The 21,528-nt window shown below is 47.6% G+C and overlaps 1 protein-coding gene across 1 annotated transcript in view; it reads right to left on the reverse strand.

The window, feature by feature from the left end:
- Positions 1–21,528, reverse strand: part of LOC311109665 (guanine nucleotide exchange factor DBS-like) — a gene marked incomplete at its 5' end in the record, with an annotated part of 46,052 nt that overhangs the window by 5,386 nt on the left and 19,138 nt on the right. The window contains 21 exons of the mRNA XM_084152621.1: positions 61–153; positions 417–517; positions 638–710; positions 837–1,008; positions 1,308–1,529; positions 1,677–1,895; positions 1,998–2,160; positions 2,388–2,503; positions 2,689–2,755; positions 2,963–3,107; positions 3,528–3,687; positions 3,961–4,152; positions 4,382–4,573; positions 5,567–5,686; positions 5,850–5,964; positions 7,430–7,554; positions 7,800–7,949; positions 8,134–8,250; positions 8,368–8,487; positions 17,338–17,428; positions 20,102–20,216. Of these exons, the coding sequence (XP_084008747.1) occupies positions 61–153; positions 417–517; positions 638–710; positions 837–1,008; positions 1,308–1,529; positions 1,677–1,895; positions 1,998–2,160; positions 2,388–2,503; positions 2,689–2,755; positions 2,963–3,107; positions 3,528–3,687; positions 3,961–4,152; positions 4,382–4,573; positions 5,567–5,686; positions 5,850–5,964; positions 7,430–7,554; positions 7,800–7,949; positions 8,134–8,250; positions 8,368–8,487; positions 17,338–17,428; positions 20,102–20,216 (2,868 nt within the window). The remainder of the gene's footprint in view (positions 1–60; positions 154–416; positions 518–637; positions 711–836; positions 1,009–1,307; positions 1,530–1,676; positions 1,896–1,997; positions 2,161–2,387; positions 2,504–2,688; positions 2,756–2,962; positions 3,108–3,527; positions 3,688–3,960; positions 4,153–4,381; positions 4,574–5,566; positions 5,687–5,849; positions 5,965–7,429; positions 7,555–7,799; positions 7,950–8,133; positions 8,251–8,367; positions 8,488–17,337; positions 17,429–20,101; positions 20,217–21,528) is intronic.

The following is a 21,528-nucleotide window of genomic DNA, read 5'->3' on the forward strand; positions in this document are numbered from 1 at the left end:
TATCTTTGCCATATATGATCGATGACAACATGGGGGATGCCTCCAGGACTCTAGTGTTACCTTTCTGACTCTTCAGATTGCTGAAGCCTTGAAGGGTAAAACGCTTTTTAGCCACTGATACCCTGTCAGTGGTGGGACTGGTGACTGTCCCCTCTATAACCATGGTAGAGAAAGAGGGACAGGAAGGAGAGAGAGTAAAGTGGTTTGAAGAGGACAAGAGAAAGAAAGCTCAGATTAAACTTAAAGGAGGAAGCAGGAAGCAGGAAGGAGGAAGCAGGAAAATATTCAAGGATGGCTTGGGTACCTAACCAGATGAGGGTGGTCACTAAAACTGCAACAGAAGTTCGTTTTCTTGTCATGAGCTTTTGACAGCAGTAAAAAACGTTTTCTTTACTCAACAAAATAGGGCAACTCACCTTTGTGTTTTGGGGAGGAGGGGGAGTTGGGGTCAGAGTTGACAGCATCTGTCTTCTTCTCGTCTCCCTTCTTCACACTCTTCTGACAGTTTCTAAATGGACTAAGAGGGAGAAACAAAGAGGTTAAAAAGAGAAGAACAAAGCCTTTTTAGCCACTGTATACCCTCTTGATTCCTTATCTCTAACTGGCTCTAGCCATGGTTCTCTCTGTAAAATCTGACCTGAGGCAGACAGATGGGCTGTTGCTGGTTGGACTGGGAGACATTGTGTCTGATGCCTTCTTTTGACTGGATTCTGGAACAAATCATCACAGTTACTAACAGAACACTGACACAACAACAGAGAATTTAGCATCCAGATGTGTATCAACTCTGGAATGTGTGGCCGTGTTTCTGTAATGCCTCAGATCCACTATCGTACCCCTGCAGGCTTTCAGCTGGCCAGTCAGAACCTTCCTGATCTCCTTCAACCAAGATGTTTTGATCTCAGGTGTCGCAGCTTGGACGATAAACACCTCCTCTCTGGAATTACACCAGATCTCAAACTTCTTGTTGTCACCCTTGGCGCTCTCCGTGATGCCCACCGCACTCATCTGTTTGAGAGAACCGAAGGATATTACACTTCTGTCAATCACTGTTGAACTCATAACATACTATAGATCAAAGTAAAAATATAAGGAGAGCCAGACAGACAGACAGACAGACAGACAGACAGACAGACAGCCAGACAGACAGCCAGACAGACAGACCGCTAGCCAGACAGACAGACCGCCAGACAGACTGCCAGAAAGCCAGTCAGGACATTGAGGAAGTGTTTGAAGTTGTACGAGGGGGCTTTTTCGTAACCCTCCCCCAGACAGTGAGCCAGCCAGCCAGACACAAACAGACTCACGTTGAGGGAGTGTTTGAAGCTGTAGGACGGGGCTTTCTCGTAACCCTCCCCGTTCTCCTCCCGTCTCTTACAGAAGAGCAAGGCTTTTTCATGCAGGAACAGGTGTCTCTGCATGGGCTTGAAGCGGGCCAGGTCCTTGACCTTGGCGTGACCTTTCTTGTGTTCCGTCCACACGCTGAATGACCCCTGCATCAATAGCCTGCCCAGCTCCGTCAGGCTACCCTGGGGATCAATAAATGAACACAATCAATCAAAAGTAAGAAAGATAACTGAGCATTGTCTGTGGTACAGAAGATGTTACACTGTTGGGTAACTTTTTCCTCTCCACCCTAAAGCATGAGGAGGATAGCGGTATCGTGGTTAGCTGACCTCATATCCTGTGATGGCGATGAGGTGCATGGAGTCGTTGACGGCCTTCAGGATCCCCAGGATGGAGGACAGCGCCTCCTGTAGGTCCTCTGACCCCTCACAGCCCTTACTGTACTTCAGTAGCTCCTTCAGTATCAGCTGGTACTTGGTTATCCTCTGGACTGGCTTGAGGAGGTACGAGTCCAACCCCAGTTTGTGTTCCAACTTTCTCTGGCACTCCTTCGTAAAAACAAACAATCACACATCAATAAAAAAAAAGACCTTTTTACAAGCTTACTGTATACTGAGCTTGAGGACCCTGAAAGAAAGGTGAAAGGTCACCTGGAAGAAGGTGCAGTCGGAGCACTGTCTCCACAAGCTCTCAGAGCGAGGTTTGTTCTGACAGTACTTCTCATAGATCTGCAGGTCGCCCATCCTCTCCAGGAAGCAGCGTCCCACCAGCTCAGGGACGTCTGTGTAGGTCTCCAGCTCCCTGAGGAACGTCCTGATGAGAGACACAGACAGACAACGGGACACAGGTTAGTACTACCGAGGTTGGGAAGCAGTGGGGGGCTTGAGGTAATGTTAACCAAATGTAATATTGTTGAAATTGGTCCCTATAAATCGATATGGTTGAATTAATGTGCATCTTCGGTAACAACTGTTCACAATGACAGGACATTGTTAAGTAAACATTATGTAACATGAGTGTTGCAGTGGAGTGAAAGTCACCTCTTGTGGAACTGGTAGATCTCTGGCATGTTGCCAAACAGGACATCCTTCCTGTTGAGCAGCGCACTGGGGAGGAGATGGGCCATGGCTGGGTTGTCCATCTCTGCAGCATAACCCTGGAATAACAACACACATTAAAATGTTAACACAGGACAATCTGAAAATGCACATCTATGATAAGTCAATTTTCAACAAAAACATATACAAAAAATAATAATGATATATATTTATTTATTTTTTACTACATTTAGGACAGTAGGTGAAGTAGTGGCGACCTCTAGTGGTCAGAAGTGACAATCACCTGCAGTACACAGAGTAGCTCCTCCACATACGCCCTCTCAGTCTCCAACAGCTCGTTCATTACATGTCTGTAGGAACAAAACAACAACATTCTATTTAACACCAACATAGTATTATCATTTTGATGAACTATACCAAGTATGAAATATCTAACTCTCTTTCTAACCATCTCTTTCCAATTGTGTTTCTCAAAAGGATTCCTTTCATCGATATATTTTAAGGCATTAATTTCAGGCTATATTATGACGTCATTGACCTTTGACCCCTGACCCTACCGTCGGAGCACAGCCAGGTTCTCCTCCTCCTCAGACAGAGAGCTGTGTCTGCTGCCGCAGTTCTGCACCTGGACCTCCACTATTCTGCAGTTTTCTACGTTCAAGATGTTGTCCTCGGCATTCTTCTTCTCTTGACTCCTGTGAGCTACAAGAAATAGAAGGACGGAAAGATGGAATATGAACTACTCATCTGAACTTCAAACAACCAACAAAAGTCATTTCAATCAATCAATAATATATTTTTAGGGTATGAGGTATTGTTTAAGAAGGCACAATTGCAGTTCTTATATGCCACTAGATGGTAATGAATGGATCAGGAACGGGAGAGGCTATAGAGACACTGCTGACCTGCAAAACGACTAACCAAAATCTGACCCTTACCTTACCTTACCTTACCCAAACCCTTAACCTAACCTAATTTTAACCTATTCTGAAATAAAATATTGGTTTGCAAGTTAGAAGTGTCTGTATGGCCTTTTCCATAAGAACCAGAGAGACAGGGAGGGACAGGCAGAGAAAGATGGTGACGACCAGTGTGACACGTGGAGCAGAGCGCAGTACTCACCAGGGGAGGACATGGGGGACTTGATGATGGCTTCAGGCCTGGGAGCCACTGGCTGGACGGGCCGTGTCTGTTTGGCTGCCAGCTTCTTCAGACTGACCCTCCTCTTCTCAAACATCTCCTGCATGGACACCTGCTTCTGGAACACTTTCTCTACCTGCTCCTGTTAACACACCCAGAGGGGAGGGAGGGTTAGACGCTGACGTTTTGAGGGTGTATCTCAATAGTCAAAAACGTCTTCCTCTCCTCGTCTCTATTCAATCGTTTGATTATACTTGGGGCCTGGAGTTTTCCCTGACCACATGGAGAGAGGAGGAAAAACCTGGAAAAAGATCTAGACCTCCTGGTCAGGTCTCGTGTTCAAAACAAGTGGCCCCACAAATTCAATGTTTTCTCATGTAATAAATATCTGGTGCCTCCAGCTGTCGCCACTTACCCTGAGCTCTGGGTTGAGGATGGAGTCGTAGTCCCTCCTGATGGCGTCGAGGTCGGTGATCTGGTGTTGGGCGGCCGTGTCCAGGTACTTCTCCAGCTCCTGCAACGCCACCTCCGCCCCGTCCTGAGACTGACACCTATCTACCGGCTGAGAGGCAAGGAGGTAGATCCCCTCCTCACACCACCTCGATGCCTGGGGAGAGAGGGGTACATTATACCACAGGCCAGAGGGAGAATTAATCCTTGACTGGCTGAAATCAAAACCTAGCTCTTATACCTTGACACTTGTCATACATCTGAAAGATTCCATCAGCTCTCACCTACTAGAGGGCTACATTGACCAATCACCATATTACTAATCCCCATCTAAACCAGGGTTTGTCAGTGTTTCCAGGACCATACTTTTCCCCTCCAGCCCTCACCTTCTCCAGACAGTGGTGCAGCTCCATGGCCCTGAGGAGGAGGACCTTCTTGGTCTTGAGGAAGGAGGTGACCTCATCACACACGGCCCTCAGCTCACTGCACTTAGGCAGGATGGAGTCCTCAGCGTAGTGAGCACTGTCTATCAGCCCATCTCCCTCAGCGGCCAGGGACAGGGCCCGGTCCAACACATCCTGGAGAGAGAGAGAGACACAGGCAGGTGAGAACACACACAATTATTACAGAGTAAAAAAAAGAAATATGAACAAAGCAGTCATAATGGAAAGCCATTACATCCATGTGACCTTCCTAGCTGCCTCTGCAATAAGGACCTATGCATAACAGCCAACTAAGCATTTTACACAACGTATACAGTCTGTCAAAGATTTCACTGTGGATGTTCTGGACCTTATTGCAGGGATTCTGGATTCAGTTCATGTCCATATATATGATGTGAATGTAGAACGAGGGAGCAGGCTGTTTCTGTGGTGCAGAACCAGAACCAGCTATAACATCACTCTACCACCACTACAGCCAGCTACAGCACCTCCCCCACACAACCCTCTCCTCCTCCTCCTACCCTCTTCCCGCTCTCTTCCCTCCCTCCCTCCCTCCCTCCGCACTGTAGCTCTGCAACGGTCTGGACCATCGAGGGCGACAAGCTCTCTTTCTATACACACACACACACACGTGCACCAACCGACACACACACACACTCCCTCCCTCCATCTCTCCCTCCCTCGACATACACAATCTGTCTCACCCTCCCTCCTTATATAAATCCCCTTGAATGAAGGGGAGCAGCACAGGACATTACATCGCCTGTTATCACTGACAATAATATGATGTCCTTTCTCAAAGACAATAACAGCAGCACATCCAGCAGGTGTTGTATATGTTTAGATCCAGTCACATCCTAGGCAACATGCTATGTTTTCTAGTCACATAGGGACTACTACAGTGATGTATGTGTGAACCAACCAATAGAGGTATGGCCCGCTGCACGTGAGTCTCATCTGCAAAGTCAATACTGTCATTGAGATGAATGGGGTCTATAATGTACTGGAGTACAACTAGAGGGGAAACGGGATACGACCCTTGTCAGCTGGTGTAATCTTGTCATTCAAGCTATGGGGAGGATGATGTGTGCTATTGGGAAGAAGTGTGTGTGTGTGTGTGTGTCTTACGCAGGCTTTCTCCTCCTGGCTGTTGAGTTCTCGTAGGATGTGTTCTGCATGGGCGGGACTGATGCCAACCTCAGAGAGCCGCGCTACCCTCTCTGATACCACATCCAGCTGGGCACGCACCTGAACACACACACAAACACAGAGGGACAGGTAGAGTCAGAAGACACACACACTCACATACTACACACACACACAGACAGACAGAGACACGCACACACTACAAATTGACAAACAGTGACTGGGACTACATCTCCCATGATGCTCGTGTCGCTGTTCCCCTCACCTCACGGAAGTAGTGTTCAAAATGGCGGAGCTGCAGACACTGTTCCAGCTTGGTCTGGTGTCTCTCCCAGAAATCATCAAACGCTGTCTCTGTCTCATCCAGCTGGCCCAGCAGTCTACACACGGATGGAGGAAGAACGATAGATGAATGAAGGGATGGAGAGAGACAGAGAGAGAGATGGATGGATGGAGGGAGGGAGGGAGGGAGGGAGGGAGGGAGGGAGGGAGGGAGGGAGGGAGGGAGGGAGGGAGGGAGGGAGGGAAAAATGGAAAGGGAATGAAAGATAGAGGAGAACCTGAGTCAAAGAAAAATGCTAATAATCGTATTTCAGCTTGGATCTCAAAGTATCACTCAGTGAAACCAGTGGAGATCAGAAGTAGCTATTCATTGAAATCTAAACAAGTTCAGTCCTGTGTTTAATCAAATCCCTTACATAACCAACTCCTCCACTTTACAGCATAACCAACTCCTCCACTTTACAGCATAACCAACTCCTCCACTTTACAGCATAACCAACTCCTCCACTTTACAGTATAACCAACTCCTCCACTTTACAGTATAACCAACTCCTCCACTTTACAGCATAACCACCTCCTCCACTTTACAGCATAACCACCTCCTCCACTTTACAGCATAACCAACTCCTCCACTTTACAGTATAACCAACTCCTCCACTTTACAGCATAACCAACTCCTCCACTTTACAGTATAACCAACTCCTCCACTTTACAGCATAACCAACTCCTCCACTTTACAGTATAACCAACTCCTCCACTTTACAGCATAACCAACTCCTCCACTTTACAGCATAACCAACTCCTCCGCTTTACAGTATAACCAACTCCTCCACTTTACAGCATAACCAACTCCTCCACTTTACAGTATAACCAACTCCTCCACTTTACAGCATAACCAACTCCTCCACTTTACAGTATAACCAACTTAATGTTTTGGGATATGAAACACTCTGCAGTTTCCTTTCCTTTGGGCTTGTTCTCCCAATTCTGCTCTGCAGCTGTGAGTGCTGCCACTATGCATCCTGTCCCTGTCACCGTATTCCCAAAATACACCACGGGGGCAGATTTCACTGCAGCGCGGCGCGGCAGAACACTGCCTAGAAGGATCAGGGTCATGGTGGGAGATTTCTAGAGTAGAGTTCTAGGTAACTTCTATCAATACACACCACCATTGTTACTAGACAACATGAATCTTGACTGTTCTATAACCAGTTGGACCTCAGGATATCTGTCATGTATCTGTCTTCTTTCCTGTCTCTGTGGTTCCTACTGTACCCTGTCCCTTTCTCAACCTATTTCGTTAGCATTAAAGGGACAGTTCAAACTAAAATTGATATGGCGCCAAACTTTCCCATTCATTTAGGATTGAGGCATACATACAGATTTAGTATGATCTAAACATTTACATTTTAGTCATTTAGCAGACGCTCTTATCCAGAGCGACTTACAGTTAGTGAGTGCATACATTTTTAAAATTAATTTTTTAAACAACAACAACTTTAGACCACTTCTGAGGTATGAGAGTACCTCTAAGCCTGACCCTTGACCCCTGTCCCCTCTGACCTCTGCACGGTGGCCAGGTTCTCCAGCTCGTCCTGGTTCATTGTATAGTCGGTTTCTCTCTGCAGGGGCTCGTTGATGCTCTCCAGGAGTCGGCCCCCCTGGCCCAGGGCCACACACAGGTCCTCCTGGGAGAGAGACATGGATACATCACAGTTAGAGGGATCTACCATTGGACAGGACAGAGTATACGCTCAGCTACAGACAAAGTCTGTTCTTCAGTATATCTTTCCCCTGAGAAACACTACCATTAGCAAATTAATGTTTAATCGTGCCTTGAATTTCAAATGAATTGACCTCAACACTTCCACTTAAAACATGGAGTTGTTGGTATAGTCTGTATATTAATGACTTGGTCTCTCCATGCCCTTACCTTCATCTGTCCCTTCTTCTCGGTGTGTGTGGCCAGCAGGTTGGAGGTGGCCTGGGCGTCGTTGGGTAGCTCGGTCTCAGCTAGCTCCGTCCCAAACGACTGCAGGGTCTGAGCCGTGGTCTTCACCATCAGAGCAAAGGCCTCGATAGCCTGAGGACCGGACAAACACAACCCACCTGTGTCATCACAGGTTATAAACACACACATCCTATTGAGTGAGATGGGGCAGACTAACGGAAAGAGTTCAGGTCAGTGTGCAGATATCAAGTTAGGATTGGGCACTATGTAGTTAGTCAGGGGTCTGGTGGGAAGGGTATGGTAGTAGGGTACTCACGGTGCGGTGTGAGATCCAGGTATCATGGCAGTAATCCTGGGTTCCTCCCAGCTCCTGGGGCAGCTGAGTCCGGTCGATGTAGGCATGGAGCTCCGTCACAGAGCTCAGCATCACCACCTGAGACACAGGGAGGAGAGTCAACACACAGTACACACGTTAGCCTACATATGAGACGCATACAAACGTCCACTAACATCCTTACATCAGACAAGCACATGCATATAAAAAACATACCGGCACCTTCATCTTGAACTCATCCCTGTTGAACTTGAAGAAGATGTCGGAGAGCGTCCGCTGGAATAAGGTGGAGGGCCGCAAGACCAGAACCAGCTGTAAATTCCCTGGGAATGAGCCCTGTGGAACACACACATTAAATACTTTGTTTTTGTTGGTGGATAACCTGTCAGAAGTCTTATGGATTTCATTGATACAAATTAAATGAACACACTTACACATGCCTTTCAGGAAAGAGTGGTAAATCAGTGTAGTGATTTGTCTTGATTAGCAACTCCAGTGTATATTTGGCCTTGTGTTTTAGGTTATTGTCCTGCTGAAATTTGAATTTGTCTCCCAGTGTCTGATGGAAAGCAGACTGAACCAGGCTTTCCTCTAGGATTTTGCCTGTGCTTAGCGCTGTTCCCTTTCTTTTTATCCTAAAAAACTCCCTAGTCCTTGCCGATGACAAGCATACAAATAACATGATGCAGCCACCACCATAATTGAAAATATGGAGAGTGGTACTCAGTGATGTGTTGGATTTCCCCCAAACATAACGCTTTGTATTCAGGACATAAAGTTAATTTCTTTGCCACATTTTTTGCAGTTTTACTTTAGTGCCTTATTGCAAACAGGATGCATGTTTTGGAATATGTTTTATTCTGTACAGGCTTCCTTCTTTCACTCTGTCAATTAGGTTAGTATTGTGGAGTAACTAAAATGTTGTTGATCCATCCTCAGTTTCTCCGATCACAGCCATTCAACTCTAACTGTTTTAAAGTCACCATTGGATTCATGGTGAAATCCCTGAGTGGTTCCTTCCTCTCCAGCAACTGAGTTAGGAAGGACACCTGTATCTTTGTAGTGACTGGGTGTATTGATACACCATCCAAAGTGTAATTAATAACTTCACCATGCTCAAAGGGATATTCAATGTCTGCTTTCTTATTTTTACCCATCTACCAATAGGTGGCCTTCTTTGAAAGGCATTGGAAAACCATTTTAAATTCAGGCTGTAACACAACAAAATGTGGAAAAAGTCAAGAAGTGTGAATACTTTCGGAAGGCACTGTAAGCCTGATTGTTAGTAGCTTGTTGTAACAGGAGTTGTGAATTACTCTGCTCTACAGGGGGGTCTTTAATCGATACTACAAGACTATAATATAATAATATGCCATTTAGCAGATGCTTTTATCCAAAGCGACTTACAGTCATGCGTGCATACATTATTATTATTTTTGTGTATGGGTGGTCCCGGGGATCGAACCCACTACCTTGGCGTTACAAGCGCCGTGCTCTACCAGCTGAGCTACAGAGGACCACAGAGGACTAGCTACAGTAGGACAATCTTCCTCAGCCTAGGGCACACAACAACAACAACACAACCCACCGTAGAACCTACATACCCACAGAGTTATGTAGCATCACCACACTCCACTGCTGCAGGCTACAGCTGACATATATAGTAGGCTGAGTGAGCTTCAACCAACATCACTGGTGGTGCAGCCAAAAATATCTCGTGCATGTTATAAAAGAGGTGCATCTCTCTCGTTTTAGAATAGGTACTTTTATTGAATGCTTTGGGTTGAAAATACAGAGAAGAGATTTCGCCAGAAAACCCTGAAACCACACAGCAACTGACATAGCCTGAATATAGCCTATTGTCTGAGTCAGAGCCATATACAGCACATGTACTGTACATACAGTTATATACACACTCCCCTACGTATTTATTTGGGCAGTGAAGCTAAAAATGCATTTGCAGTTTATTTTGGTTGTGTTTATAGGCATAAAATCATATCCCCCCCCCAAAATGCTAACCTTCCCTGTTATTGGTAATGGTGAGAGGTAAGCATGTTTTGGGGGCATGATCTCATTAATGTAGAAGTGTTCAGAAACATATTCTATTCTTATTTACAGTAAAAGTGACAATATATTATTTACCATTAATTTCTATTGGGCACAACATAATCTGAAACACAACCAAAACAAACTGCAAATGCATCCAACAAGTTTATTGAGCCACAAGCTTGATGTAGTCATTGCGTGCTAGGAATATGGGACCAAATACAACATTTTTGACTCAATCCAAATACTTATGACACCTTCAAATTGTGGGACTTCGATACATAGTGCTTTAGGCTGTAACACAACAAAATGTTGAATAAGTCAAGGGGTATAAATACTTTCTGAAGGCACTGTATGAAAATACCCTCAAATAAAAGGTGACATTGTGTACAGTCGCCTCATATCAAACATTTGATCTCAAATCCAAAAGGCTGGACTACAGAGACAAATTAAACGTTTTAGCTTTACTGTTCAAGTAAATACATAGAGGAGTGTAGGTTTGTAACCACAGTACAATTTTTCTGCAAATCACAATTCCAATTTGCAGCATAAGGTTCTATTTCAGCAGTATGATGCCATCTCATATTGCCAAACGGCTGTTCCCAGAGAATAGCCCACTACATCCACACACAGCTTCTTACCAACCCTGCATGACCACGTTGTCATGGAAACTGCCATCCTTGGGAGAAAGAGATGAGATTACACACACTGACGGTTTCCATGTCTGTCACACGGCCAGTGTATTTTTACATTAATTAAATGCATCTAGTAAATGAAGGACTGCTCACAGAATGTGTCAATGACCAGGTTTCGAACCTGGATCTCAAGACCGCTTTAGCCCACTGAGCTAAAGACCTAGGCATTCGCTCGGGGAGCTAACACGTGTCTTCAGGTGTCAGGCAAGGTCACTCAAATCTGAGTGTATTACTGAACTACCACTGCTACATCAATGAAGAGATCCTGATAGAGATCCCTCATCTTCATTACACATCTCTCTCTCTCCCCCGCTCTAGTGTGCTTTACCCATCCAATTCATTATTTATCTCCTAATCAATAATCCAGCGCATGGTCACACTGTTCTATCCTGCATGTTGGGCTCCCGAGTGGTGCAGCGGTCTAAGGCACTGCATCTCAGTGCTTGAGGCGTCACTACAGACCCCCTGGTTTGATTCCAGGCTGTATCACAACCGGCGGTGATTGGGAGCCCCATAGGGAAGCGCACAATTGGCCCAGCCTCGTCCGGGTTTGGCCGGTGTAGGCCGTCATTGTAAATAAGAATTTGTTCTTAACTTACTTGCCTAGTTAAATAAAGGTTAAATAAAAATGTGACGTGACACTAACAAACTACTTGATAGAGTGGGACTGGGTCTGTTTGGTACTGGGTCTGTATGGGACTAGGTCTGTTTGGTACTGGGTCTGTTTGGGACTAGGTCTGTATGGGACTGGGTCTGTATGGGACTGGGTCTGTATGGGACTGGGTCTGTATGGGACTGGGTCTGTTTGGGACTGGGTCTATTTAGGACTGGGTCTGTTTGGGACTGGATCTGTATGGGACTGGATCTATTTAGGACTGGATCTGAATGGGACTGGGTCTATTTAGGACTGGATCTGTATGGGACTGGGTCTGTTTGGGACTGGGTCTATTTAGGACTGGATCTGTATGGGACTGGGTCTATTTAGGACTGGATCTGTATGGGACTGGGTCTATTTAGGACTGGATCTGTATGGGACTGGATCTGTATGGGACTGGGTCTGTTTGGGACTGGGTCTGTATGGGACTGGGTCTGTTTGGGACTGGGTCTGTTTGGGACTGGGTCTGTTTGGGACTGGGTCTGTTTGGGACTGGAGCAAGCCTGCTGTGATTAGATCTTGATTGTTATTAGGCTCCTCCTCTCTGTAGATCTTTGGATTTGAACCCTATTTGCACAGTAAATGGCCCTTGTCTGTCACAGTAACCCATCAATATTTTTGGAGAGCTTGGAGTTTGCTGACACTAAAATCATAAAAGCACTTTAACAGCGGGCGGGCGGACATTAAAAACCATTTAATGACAACATGGAAGGAGGTTCTTAACCTTCAACTGTGATTTCCATAACAATACCATTCCATTTAGTCTGACTCTGGTATATCCAATGAAAGCTCACGTTAACCCCAGCTACACAGCATATCATATATGAAGTAATAATGGAACACATATTAGAATAACGATTTTCACTGGGGTCTCAGTCGGGGGGGGGGACTCACCCCATCCACCGCTGATGTGTAGCAGCACCCACTTGGGTGATAGGTGGCGGCCATGTTGCAACAGAACACTCAAACCACACATCGGCTAGCTATTACGGTGGAACGACTTTTTGGGTAATTTTTTCTGAACACGTTTTTCGATCTACAACGTCATTCTGTAGGGAGTACCATATAGACAGAACATTGATCAGGATAATCTTGACAAATGTCAGCTACAGAGGAAGATACATGACCTCCATCCTATGGCATTACAAGCACATTCACTAGACATGCCATAAACACACACACACACACACACACACACACACAGCCCCTCTACCTCCCCCCTGCCTCCCCCCACCTCCCCCCACCTCCTCTCCATAGCCCAGCCCCTCTACCTCCCCCCTGCCTCTCTCCTCCTCCTCTCCATAGCCCAGCCCCTCTACCTCCCCCCTGCCTCCCCCACCTCCTCCTCTTCTCCATAGCCCAGCCCCTCTACTTCCCCCCTGCCTCCCCCCACCTCCTCTTCCCCGGAGCCCAGCCCCTCTACCTCCCCCCTGCCTCCCCCTCCTCCTCTCCATAGCCCAGCCCCTCTACCTCCCCCCTGCCTCCCACCACCTCCTCCTCCCCGGAGCCCAGCCCCTCTACCTCCCCCCTGCCTCCCCCCTCCTTCTCTCCATAGCCCAGCCCCTCTACCTCCCCCCTGCCTCCCTCCTCCTCCTCTCCATAGCCCCTCTACCTCTCCCCCACCTCCTCCTCCTCCTCCTCCTCCTCTCCATAGCCCAACCCCTCTACCTCCATCCTGCCTCCCTCCTCCTCCTCCTCCCCCCTCCTCTCCATAGCCCAGCCCCTCTACCTCTCCCCCACCTCCTACTCCTCCTCCTCCTCCTCCTCTCCATAGCCCAGCCCCTCTACCTCTCCCCTGCCTCCCTCCTCTCCATAGCCCAGCCCCTCTACCTCCCCGCTGCCTCCCTCCTCCTCCTCCTCCTCTCCATAGCCCAGCCCCTCTACCTCCCCCCTGTCCCCCCCACCTCCTCCTCTCCATAGCCCAGCCCCTCTACCTCCCCCCTGTCTCCCCCCACCTCCTCCTCTACCTGCCTCCCTCCTCCTCCTCTCCATAGCTCAGCCCCTCTACCTCCCCCCTGCCTGCCTCCTCCTCCTCTCCATAGCCCAGCCCCTCTACCTCCCCCCTGCCTCCCTCCTCCTCCTCTCCATAGCCCAGCCCCTCTACCCCCCCCCTGCCTCCCTCCTCCTCCCCCCTCCTCTCCATAGCCCAGCCCCTCTACCTCCCCCCTGCCTCCCTCCTCTTCCTCCTCCTCTCCATAGCCCAGCCACTCTACCTCCCCCCTGCCTCCCTCCTCCTCCTCTCCATAGCCCAGCACCTCTACCTCCCCCCTGTCTCTCCCCACCTCCTCCTCCCCCCTCCTCCTCTCCATAGCCCAGCACCTCTACCTCCCCCACCTCCTCTCCATAGCCCAGCCCCTCTACCTCTCCCCTGCCTCCCCCCACCTCCTCCTCTCCATAGCCCAGCCCCTCTACCTCTCCCCTGCCTCCCCCCACCTCCTCCTCTCCATAGCCCAGCCCCTCTACCTCCCCCTGCCTCCCTCCTCCTCCTCCATAGCCCAGCCCCTCTACCTCTCCCCTGCCTCCCCCCACCTCCTCCTCTCCATAGCCCAGCCCCTCTACCTCCCCCCTGCCTCCCTCCTCCTCCTCCATAGCCCAGCCCCTCTATCTCCCGCCTGCCTCCCTCCTCCTCATCTCCATAGCCCAGCCCCTCTACCTCCCCCCCGCCTCCCCCTCTCCATAGCCCAGCCCCTCTACCTCTCCCATGCCTCCCCCCACCTCCTTCTCTCCATAGCCCAGCCCCTCTACCTCCCCCCTCCTCCTCCTCTCCATAGCCCAGCCCCTCTACCTCCCCCCTGCCTCCCTCAAAATCACACACTGCATGCTTGAGTGTGTGAGTGTGTGTGTTTGCCCTTGGGGACACCACACTGATACTCTACTCTACTAATCAGCAGGTTTCCACAGCCTCTTTACACACTACTATCACTGTAGGGAAATCAATGAACACACACACACTTAACAGAGGCTTACAGAGGACAACTGTCCCACCTCAGCTATGTTAACAGCTAAACACCAGCCTCCTCCCCTCCTCTGTCACATGGACAGACCCAATGGGCTGGAACGGGCCATTATGGCTGAAACAGCCCATTATTATTGGGGGGCTGACAGGCCCATATAAGGAGAGTGATGGAGACATTATGGTTTGCTGATGGGAGATGGGTGAGCAAAAGGTTAACATTTGTCAGTGTTATATTTATATAAATATAAAAGTAATATTTCTGTTTTGTTTGGCTGTTTCATAACTCTGCATGTATTGGCAACATTATGAAGAACACATAGATGTGAAGCATGTATCAAGTTATTAACGTGATGCCTGACTGACTTTCCTGGAACTCATTGTCGGTGTTTCATGTTCATCAGGGTCCAATTAGCACACATTAACATATACAGTGGGGAAAAGTATTTAGTCAGCCACCAATTGTGCAAGTTCTCCCACTTAAAAAGATGTAAGAGGCCTGTAATTTTCATCATAGGTACACGTCAACTATGACAGACAAAATGAGGGAAAAAAATCCAGAAAATCACATTGTAGGATTTTTAATGAATTTATTTGCAAATTATGGTGGAAAATAAGTATTTGGTCAATAACAAAAGTTTCTCAAGACTTTGTTATATACCCTTTGTTGGCAATGACACAGGTCAAACGTTTTCTGTAAGTCTTCACAAGGTTTTCACACACTGTTGCTGGTATTTTGGCCCATTCCTCCATGCAGATCTCCTCTAGAGCAGTGATGTTTTGGGGCTGTCGCTGGGCAACACGGACTTTCAACTCCCTCCAAAGATTTTCTATGGGGTTGAGATCTGGAGACTGGCTAGGCCACTCCAGGACCTTGAAATGCTTCTTACGAAGCCACTCCTTCGTTGCCCGGGCGGTGTGTTTGGGATCATTGTCATGCTGAAAGACCCAGCCACGTTTCATCTTCAATGCCCTTGCTGATGGAAGGAGGTTTTCACTCAAAATCTCACGATACATGGCCCCATTCATTCTTTCCTTTACACGGATCAGTCGTCCTGGTCCCTTTGCAGAAAAACAGCCCCAAAGCATGATGTTTCCACCCCCATGCTTCACAGTAGGTATGGTGTTCTTTGGATGCAACTCAGCATTCTCTGTCCTCCAAACACGACGAGTTGAGTTTTTACCAAAAAGTTATATTTTGGTTTCATCTGACCATATGACATTCTCCCAATCCTCTTCTGGATCATCCAAATGCACTCTAGCAAACTTCAGACGGGCCTGGACATGTACTGGCTTAAGCAGGGGGACACGTCTGGCACTGCAGGATTTGAGTCCCTGGCAGCGTAGTGTGTTACTGATGGTAGGCTTTGTTACTTTGGTCCCAGCTCTCTGCAGGTCATTCACTAGGTCCCCCCGTGTGGTTCTGGGATTTTTGCTCACCGTTCTTGTGATCATTTTGACCCCACGGGGTGAGATCTTGCGTGGAGCCCCAGATCGAGGGAGATTATCAGTGGTCTTGTATGTCTTCCATTTCCTAATAATTGCTCCCACAGTTGATTTCTTCAAACCAAGGTGCTTACCTATTGCAGATTCAGTCTTCCCAGCCTGGTGCAGGTCTACAATTTTGTTTCTGGTGTCCTTTGACAGCTCTTTGGTCTTGGCCATAGTGGAGTTTGGAGTGTGACTGTTTGAGGTTGTGGACAGGTGTCTTTTATACTGATAACAAGTTCAAACAGGTGCCATTAATACAGGTAACGAGTGGAGGACAGAGGAGCCTCTAAAAGAAGAAGTTACAGGTCTGTGAGAGCCAGAAATCTTGCTTGTTTGTAGGTGACCAAATACTTATTTTCCACCATAATTTGCAAATAAATTCATAAAAAATCCTACAATGTAATTTTCTGGGGAAAAAAATCTCAATTTTTCTCCCTTCCCTCCTCAATCCCCCTATCCCCTCCCTACTCAATCCCCCTATCCCCTCCCTACTCAATCTCCCTATCCCCTCCCTACTCAATCTCCCTATCCCCTCCCTACTCAATCTCCCTATCCCTTCCCTACTCAATACCCCTTCCCTACTCAATCCCCCTATCCCCTCCCTACTCCATCCCCCCTCCCTACTCAGCCCCCCTCCCTACTCAATCTCCCTTCCCTATTCAATCCCCCTATCCCCTCCCTACTCAATCCCCCTTCACTCCTCAATCCCCCTATCCCTTCCCTCCTCAATCACCCTATCCCCTCCAGCTACAGCCACAGCTGTTGAGCTGTCACAACCTGTAACACATGCAGTGAGAGAGACAGACAGAGGAGACAGACAGAGTGTGAGTGTGAGAGGTAGCGAGAGAGAGAGAACAAAATAGCATTTTGTGAGAAAATCATGATGAAAGTGGCCATTTTAGGCCCTTTTTAGACCTATAAAACCGTACATAATACAGACAACATATTGGTGCAATTATACTCCTTACAGTGTGCTCTAAAATACGGAGTATGAAAACGCGATCGAGTGAGCCATCCTATCCTATCCTATCACTCCTGCAGGTTGAAGTGAGCGTGATGTTGTATAATCTGAAAGGAGGTGATGATGCTACAGTACCCTCCTGCAGAACTAGGCTAGTAGTTACAGTTTTACCAGACAGTAAGACACCTCACAGAGAAGTCTGCACTGTGCCACTACTCCGATATACAAACGTTTCCTCTCCATCAGCACATCTCTAACACCTCACAACCCCACTTGTCATTAAGGTGTATGACCTACAGATTACACACATACCCTCAGCATACAGTGTTAATGAGGCGCGCGCACACACACACACACACACACACACACACGTTGGGTTACTCACTGCAATGCGTAGCAGGGTCCCCTTGACGGCGGTCCATCTGTCCTGACGGCGGTCGATGACCAGGATGAAGCCCACTCCAGACGCTGTCACACTGCAGGAGAGCGAGACACGGTCACCACAGCAACATGGATGTGTGTGTATGTTACCACGGTTACATGGATGTGTGTGTATGTGTTTATCCTCTTAATGACAGGACCCTTGACTTGACCAAGATCACAGGCTACCCACAGGCAGTGGCATTAGAAGAGCCCGCTCAATCCCTGTGTGTGTGTGTGTGTGTGTGTGTGTGTGTGTGTGTGTGTGTGTGTAGATTGTGTCCAAAAATACCAGGAGAGTGTCGCTGGCAGCACACGTTTACATCTCAGTCAATTAGCAGATGCTCTTAAGAAGAGCGACAACCGCACACACAAACAGAAATGTGAGAGTCAATACTGCTGAGGTGGTCCATGTACATCAACACATCCAGGAGAAAAGCCATCATCCATTCATCACCCTGCTGTGCGCGCACACACACACACACACGTTAGAAAACACACTACCAAAATTCTGCCGCTTCCTCAGGTTAATCCCATTGATGTCACACGACAGGATATGTCTGTTATTCCCAAATGTTATTCCCAAAACCTCCTCAATAGAATGTAATCTCCTTCTCCCATTCCTTTTCTCTGGTATTCCGGTTTTCCCTCTCTGCAGATCCCGTTTGCCAAGCACCAACGTTCTGTTTACAGCTCTGATAGAACGGGAGCCAACCGCCAAGCCCCGCCCCCCCGAGAACAACTCTCCTCTGCGTACTCGCTTCTCTACACCAGCCAATCAACTCAGCCCTGCATCTCCTGCTGCTCCCCCACAGCCTATCACAGAGGAGCATACGGGTGATGGACAGCGGTGGCGGGTGTGTGTATGAATGGCTCATGAGCAGAGGGGGGCGGGACATCTGATGGAGAATGAGATGGGATCCACCCCCCTTTAGCTGGTAGGAGAGGGAACCGCAAAATGCTCATTAATTAAATTGCCGCCATGACAGTGGTGCACACACACACACAGCTTTCTTCTCGTTTAGCTATAGAGCTTCTCCTCCCCTCTTCTTCCCCCCTCCCCCTCCTTTCCTCCCTCTCTCTCTCTCTCCTCAGCAGCATGTGTGTTGGCAGTGAGGAGAGCACACTGAGGTAAAGGACAAGGAGGGAGCCATAGGAGAGAGATAGAAAGAGAGAGATTTATTGAAATAAAAGGTAGAGAGACGAACAAAGAGAGAGAGCAAGAGGAGAGGAGGAAGTGAGAGAAAGAGGAGAGAGCATGCATCTTGTAAGATAAAACAGACGGTGATATGACTTTATCCAGTAGTACTAATCAGGACCTTCCATAGGCCTGAACTGGCAGCATGATGGATGTTCCTCTATAGGACCCAGTGTTAAATACAACAATCTGATTCAGAGATACACTCATAGTGATTAAACATCCAGGACCCCTGTCTCTATACCCCCTCTTTCTCTTCTATATCTCCTCTTCCAGCTCCCTCTTTCTACCCCCTTATAGTCACTCACGCTTTCTCTCTGACAAGCGAGAGCGAGAGAGAGAAAGAAAGAGAGAGAAAGAAAGAGCGAGAGAGAGAGAGAGCGAGAGAGAGAGAAAGAAAGAGAGCGAGAGAGAGAGAGAGAGAGAGAGAGAGCGAGAGAGAGAGAAAGAAAGAGAGCGAGAGAAAGCAAGAGAGAAAGGGAGAGGCACAGAGAAAGAGAAGGAAAGCGAGGGAATAAAAGAAAGCAAGCTAGAGTGCAACAGAGAAAGAAAGCACCCCCACTCTCTCTCTTTCTCTCTCTCTAGCATCAGAGGAACATGGGGCTGGAGGGAGGGAGGGAGGGAGGGAGGGAGGGAGGGAGGGAGGCAGTATCCACAGGAGAGTTGTCTGCCTTCTGAACAACCCCTGGTCTTAGTAACAGCTCAGTCACACACCACAACTGAATAACTGAATATGCATCTCAGGTAGAACCTCATTCATGAATTTGATACAGATGGGTTCCCTCCGGCTGTAGCAAATGGATACCATATGTTACTATATTACTTATAAATATTGGTTTTCTTTCTTGTTTTGTCAATTCAAATTAAATATGTCCGAAATTACATCTTTACATCTTTGCCAGAACTCCTGTCTATGACAAGCTGCTTCCATATAGTAGCTGAGCCCTGGAGTCTTTTAACCAATGGACCCCAGAGGACATTAGATATACAGGAGTCTCTTTCATTAACACCTCCATCTCCTGTCCTCTACACCAGTCATGCTCCGTCTCTCCCAGCCCCCCTGGCCAACTCCCACAGGACCCAGGGGTCAGGGGTTAAAGCTTTCACCAGTAGCTAATGGGGAGGGGAGGATACGGATCATTGTATTACTTTTTATATTTATTCAACATTTGTTAATATCTGGAATTCCTATTGAGATAGAGAATATCATGGGATATCTGGCCAAGAAGGTTGTTCCTGTATATAAACAGGACTAGCATAACCTCCAGGACATACAACACATGTACCAGCTGCAGCAACTTTGAGGTGTAATATAGATGCCAACTATAATGGTTAAGATACAGTCCTGCATAAGACAAGTTCACTTTGTTGTATGGATGGAGATTCATTGTTCTGTTCAAACAAAGGAACTGTGAAAATAGTTCTACACTGACATCTGCTGGCAGGCTATGGTACCACACACCACTTCCTCAACTTTACAAAGAAATGACAAGTTCAAGCATATGAGTGTGCATTGCATTGTGTGTGTCACCTGGGCACACTGGTCAGGTAGGTCAGCACGTTGTGGAACTCCTCCTCCTGGAGCTCGCCGAACGCAGGGAAGTCTGGGAACACGATGATAGGACTGCCGTTCTCCCCTCGGCCCCCTGGGGGAAAAAATGGGGACGTTTGATTATTGGCCATAATTCTGCTCTCAATTAGACAGCGCGTACCACCCCCCAGACCCCCTTTTCAGACCCCCACAGAATAGACATAGTGACAAGATAGATAGCTTTGGAATCATTTTATTTCATGCGTTTTAAAACGTTCATGTACATCATATTGATAATGTCCATTATTCTTCTGTTAGATATATAGCTAACCCACCCACCCCAGTGAGATGAACACCCAGAGCAGAGCAGTGGTTCTCAAGCCTCTCCTCGAGGATCCCCAGCCGTCCATGTATTTCAACTATTCCACAGCTAGCACACCGGATTCAACTTGTCAACTAATCATCAAGCCCTTGACTAGTTGAATCAGGTGAACTAGTTCAGAGCTACAACCAAATTGTGAAACGTCTGGGGGTCCCCGAGGAGAGGTTTGAGAACCACTGACCCAGAGGATTCATGTGACTGTCTGAGTGGGGGAGGGGCAGATTAAAGGATGAGACAGGATCTATCTTCTCTCAACAAAGCCTGGTGTTACTGGGGCTCTGCAGGCTGATATTAGAATGTTTTCTATTTGATCATTTTTCTTCCTTTTTAACTCTGGGTTGTTGGGAAAGGGCTCGTAAGTAAGCATTTCACGGTAAATAATATAAATAATAATAATATGCCATTTAGCAGACGCTTTTATCCAAAGCGACTTACAGTCATGCGTGCATACATTTTTGTGTATGGGTGGTCCCGGGGATTGAACCCACTACCTTAGCGTTACAAGCGCCGTGCTCTACCAGCTGAGCTACAGAGGACCACACTGTAAAGTCTACACCTGTTGTATTCGGCGCATGTGACAAATCAATTTTGATTTGATTTAGTGCTGCAGGAGAGCACAGGGAACGAGAAATGTACAGGTGTGAGTAGAGACAATGAGACAGACAGTTTGTGTGTGTGAATCTCTCTCTGCACCAGCCGGGCCAGTCCAGCAGAACCATAGCACTGTGCCCTGCTCCATCTGGTGCCATGTGTGTATGTGTGCCATACAGGCCCCTGACTGAGCGGGGAACTAGAGGAGGACCAGAGAGGTTAATGACTACAACACAAAACTAGGCCTGGAGGCACATCCAACCTCCACACAGAGGAGAGAACACACAGGGAGAACAGGGAAGGAACAGTTACACATTCCCTGTCCTGCAGCAGGAGTCTTTAGTGACCCAGCTAAAACAGTATTGCTGCGTCACACTCTCACACGCTGGGCTTGGAGTCATTCTAGTGGTGTACTTAGGGTGTAGCGTAGAAGTCTGAATTAGAAATAGACCAA

This window comes from Coregonus lavaretus, assembly GCF_964263955.1.
Source record: "Coregonus lavaretus genome assembly, chromosome: 35".
Taxonomy (NCBI): Eukaryota; Metazoa; Chordata; class Actinopteri; order Salmoniformes; family Salmonidae; genus Coregonus; species Coregonus lavaretus.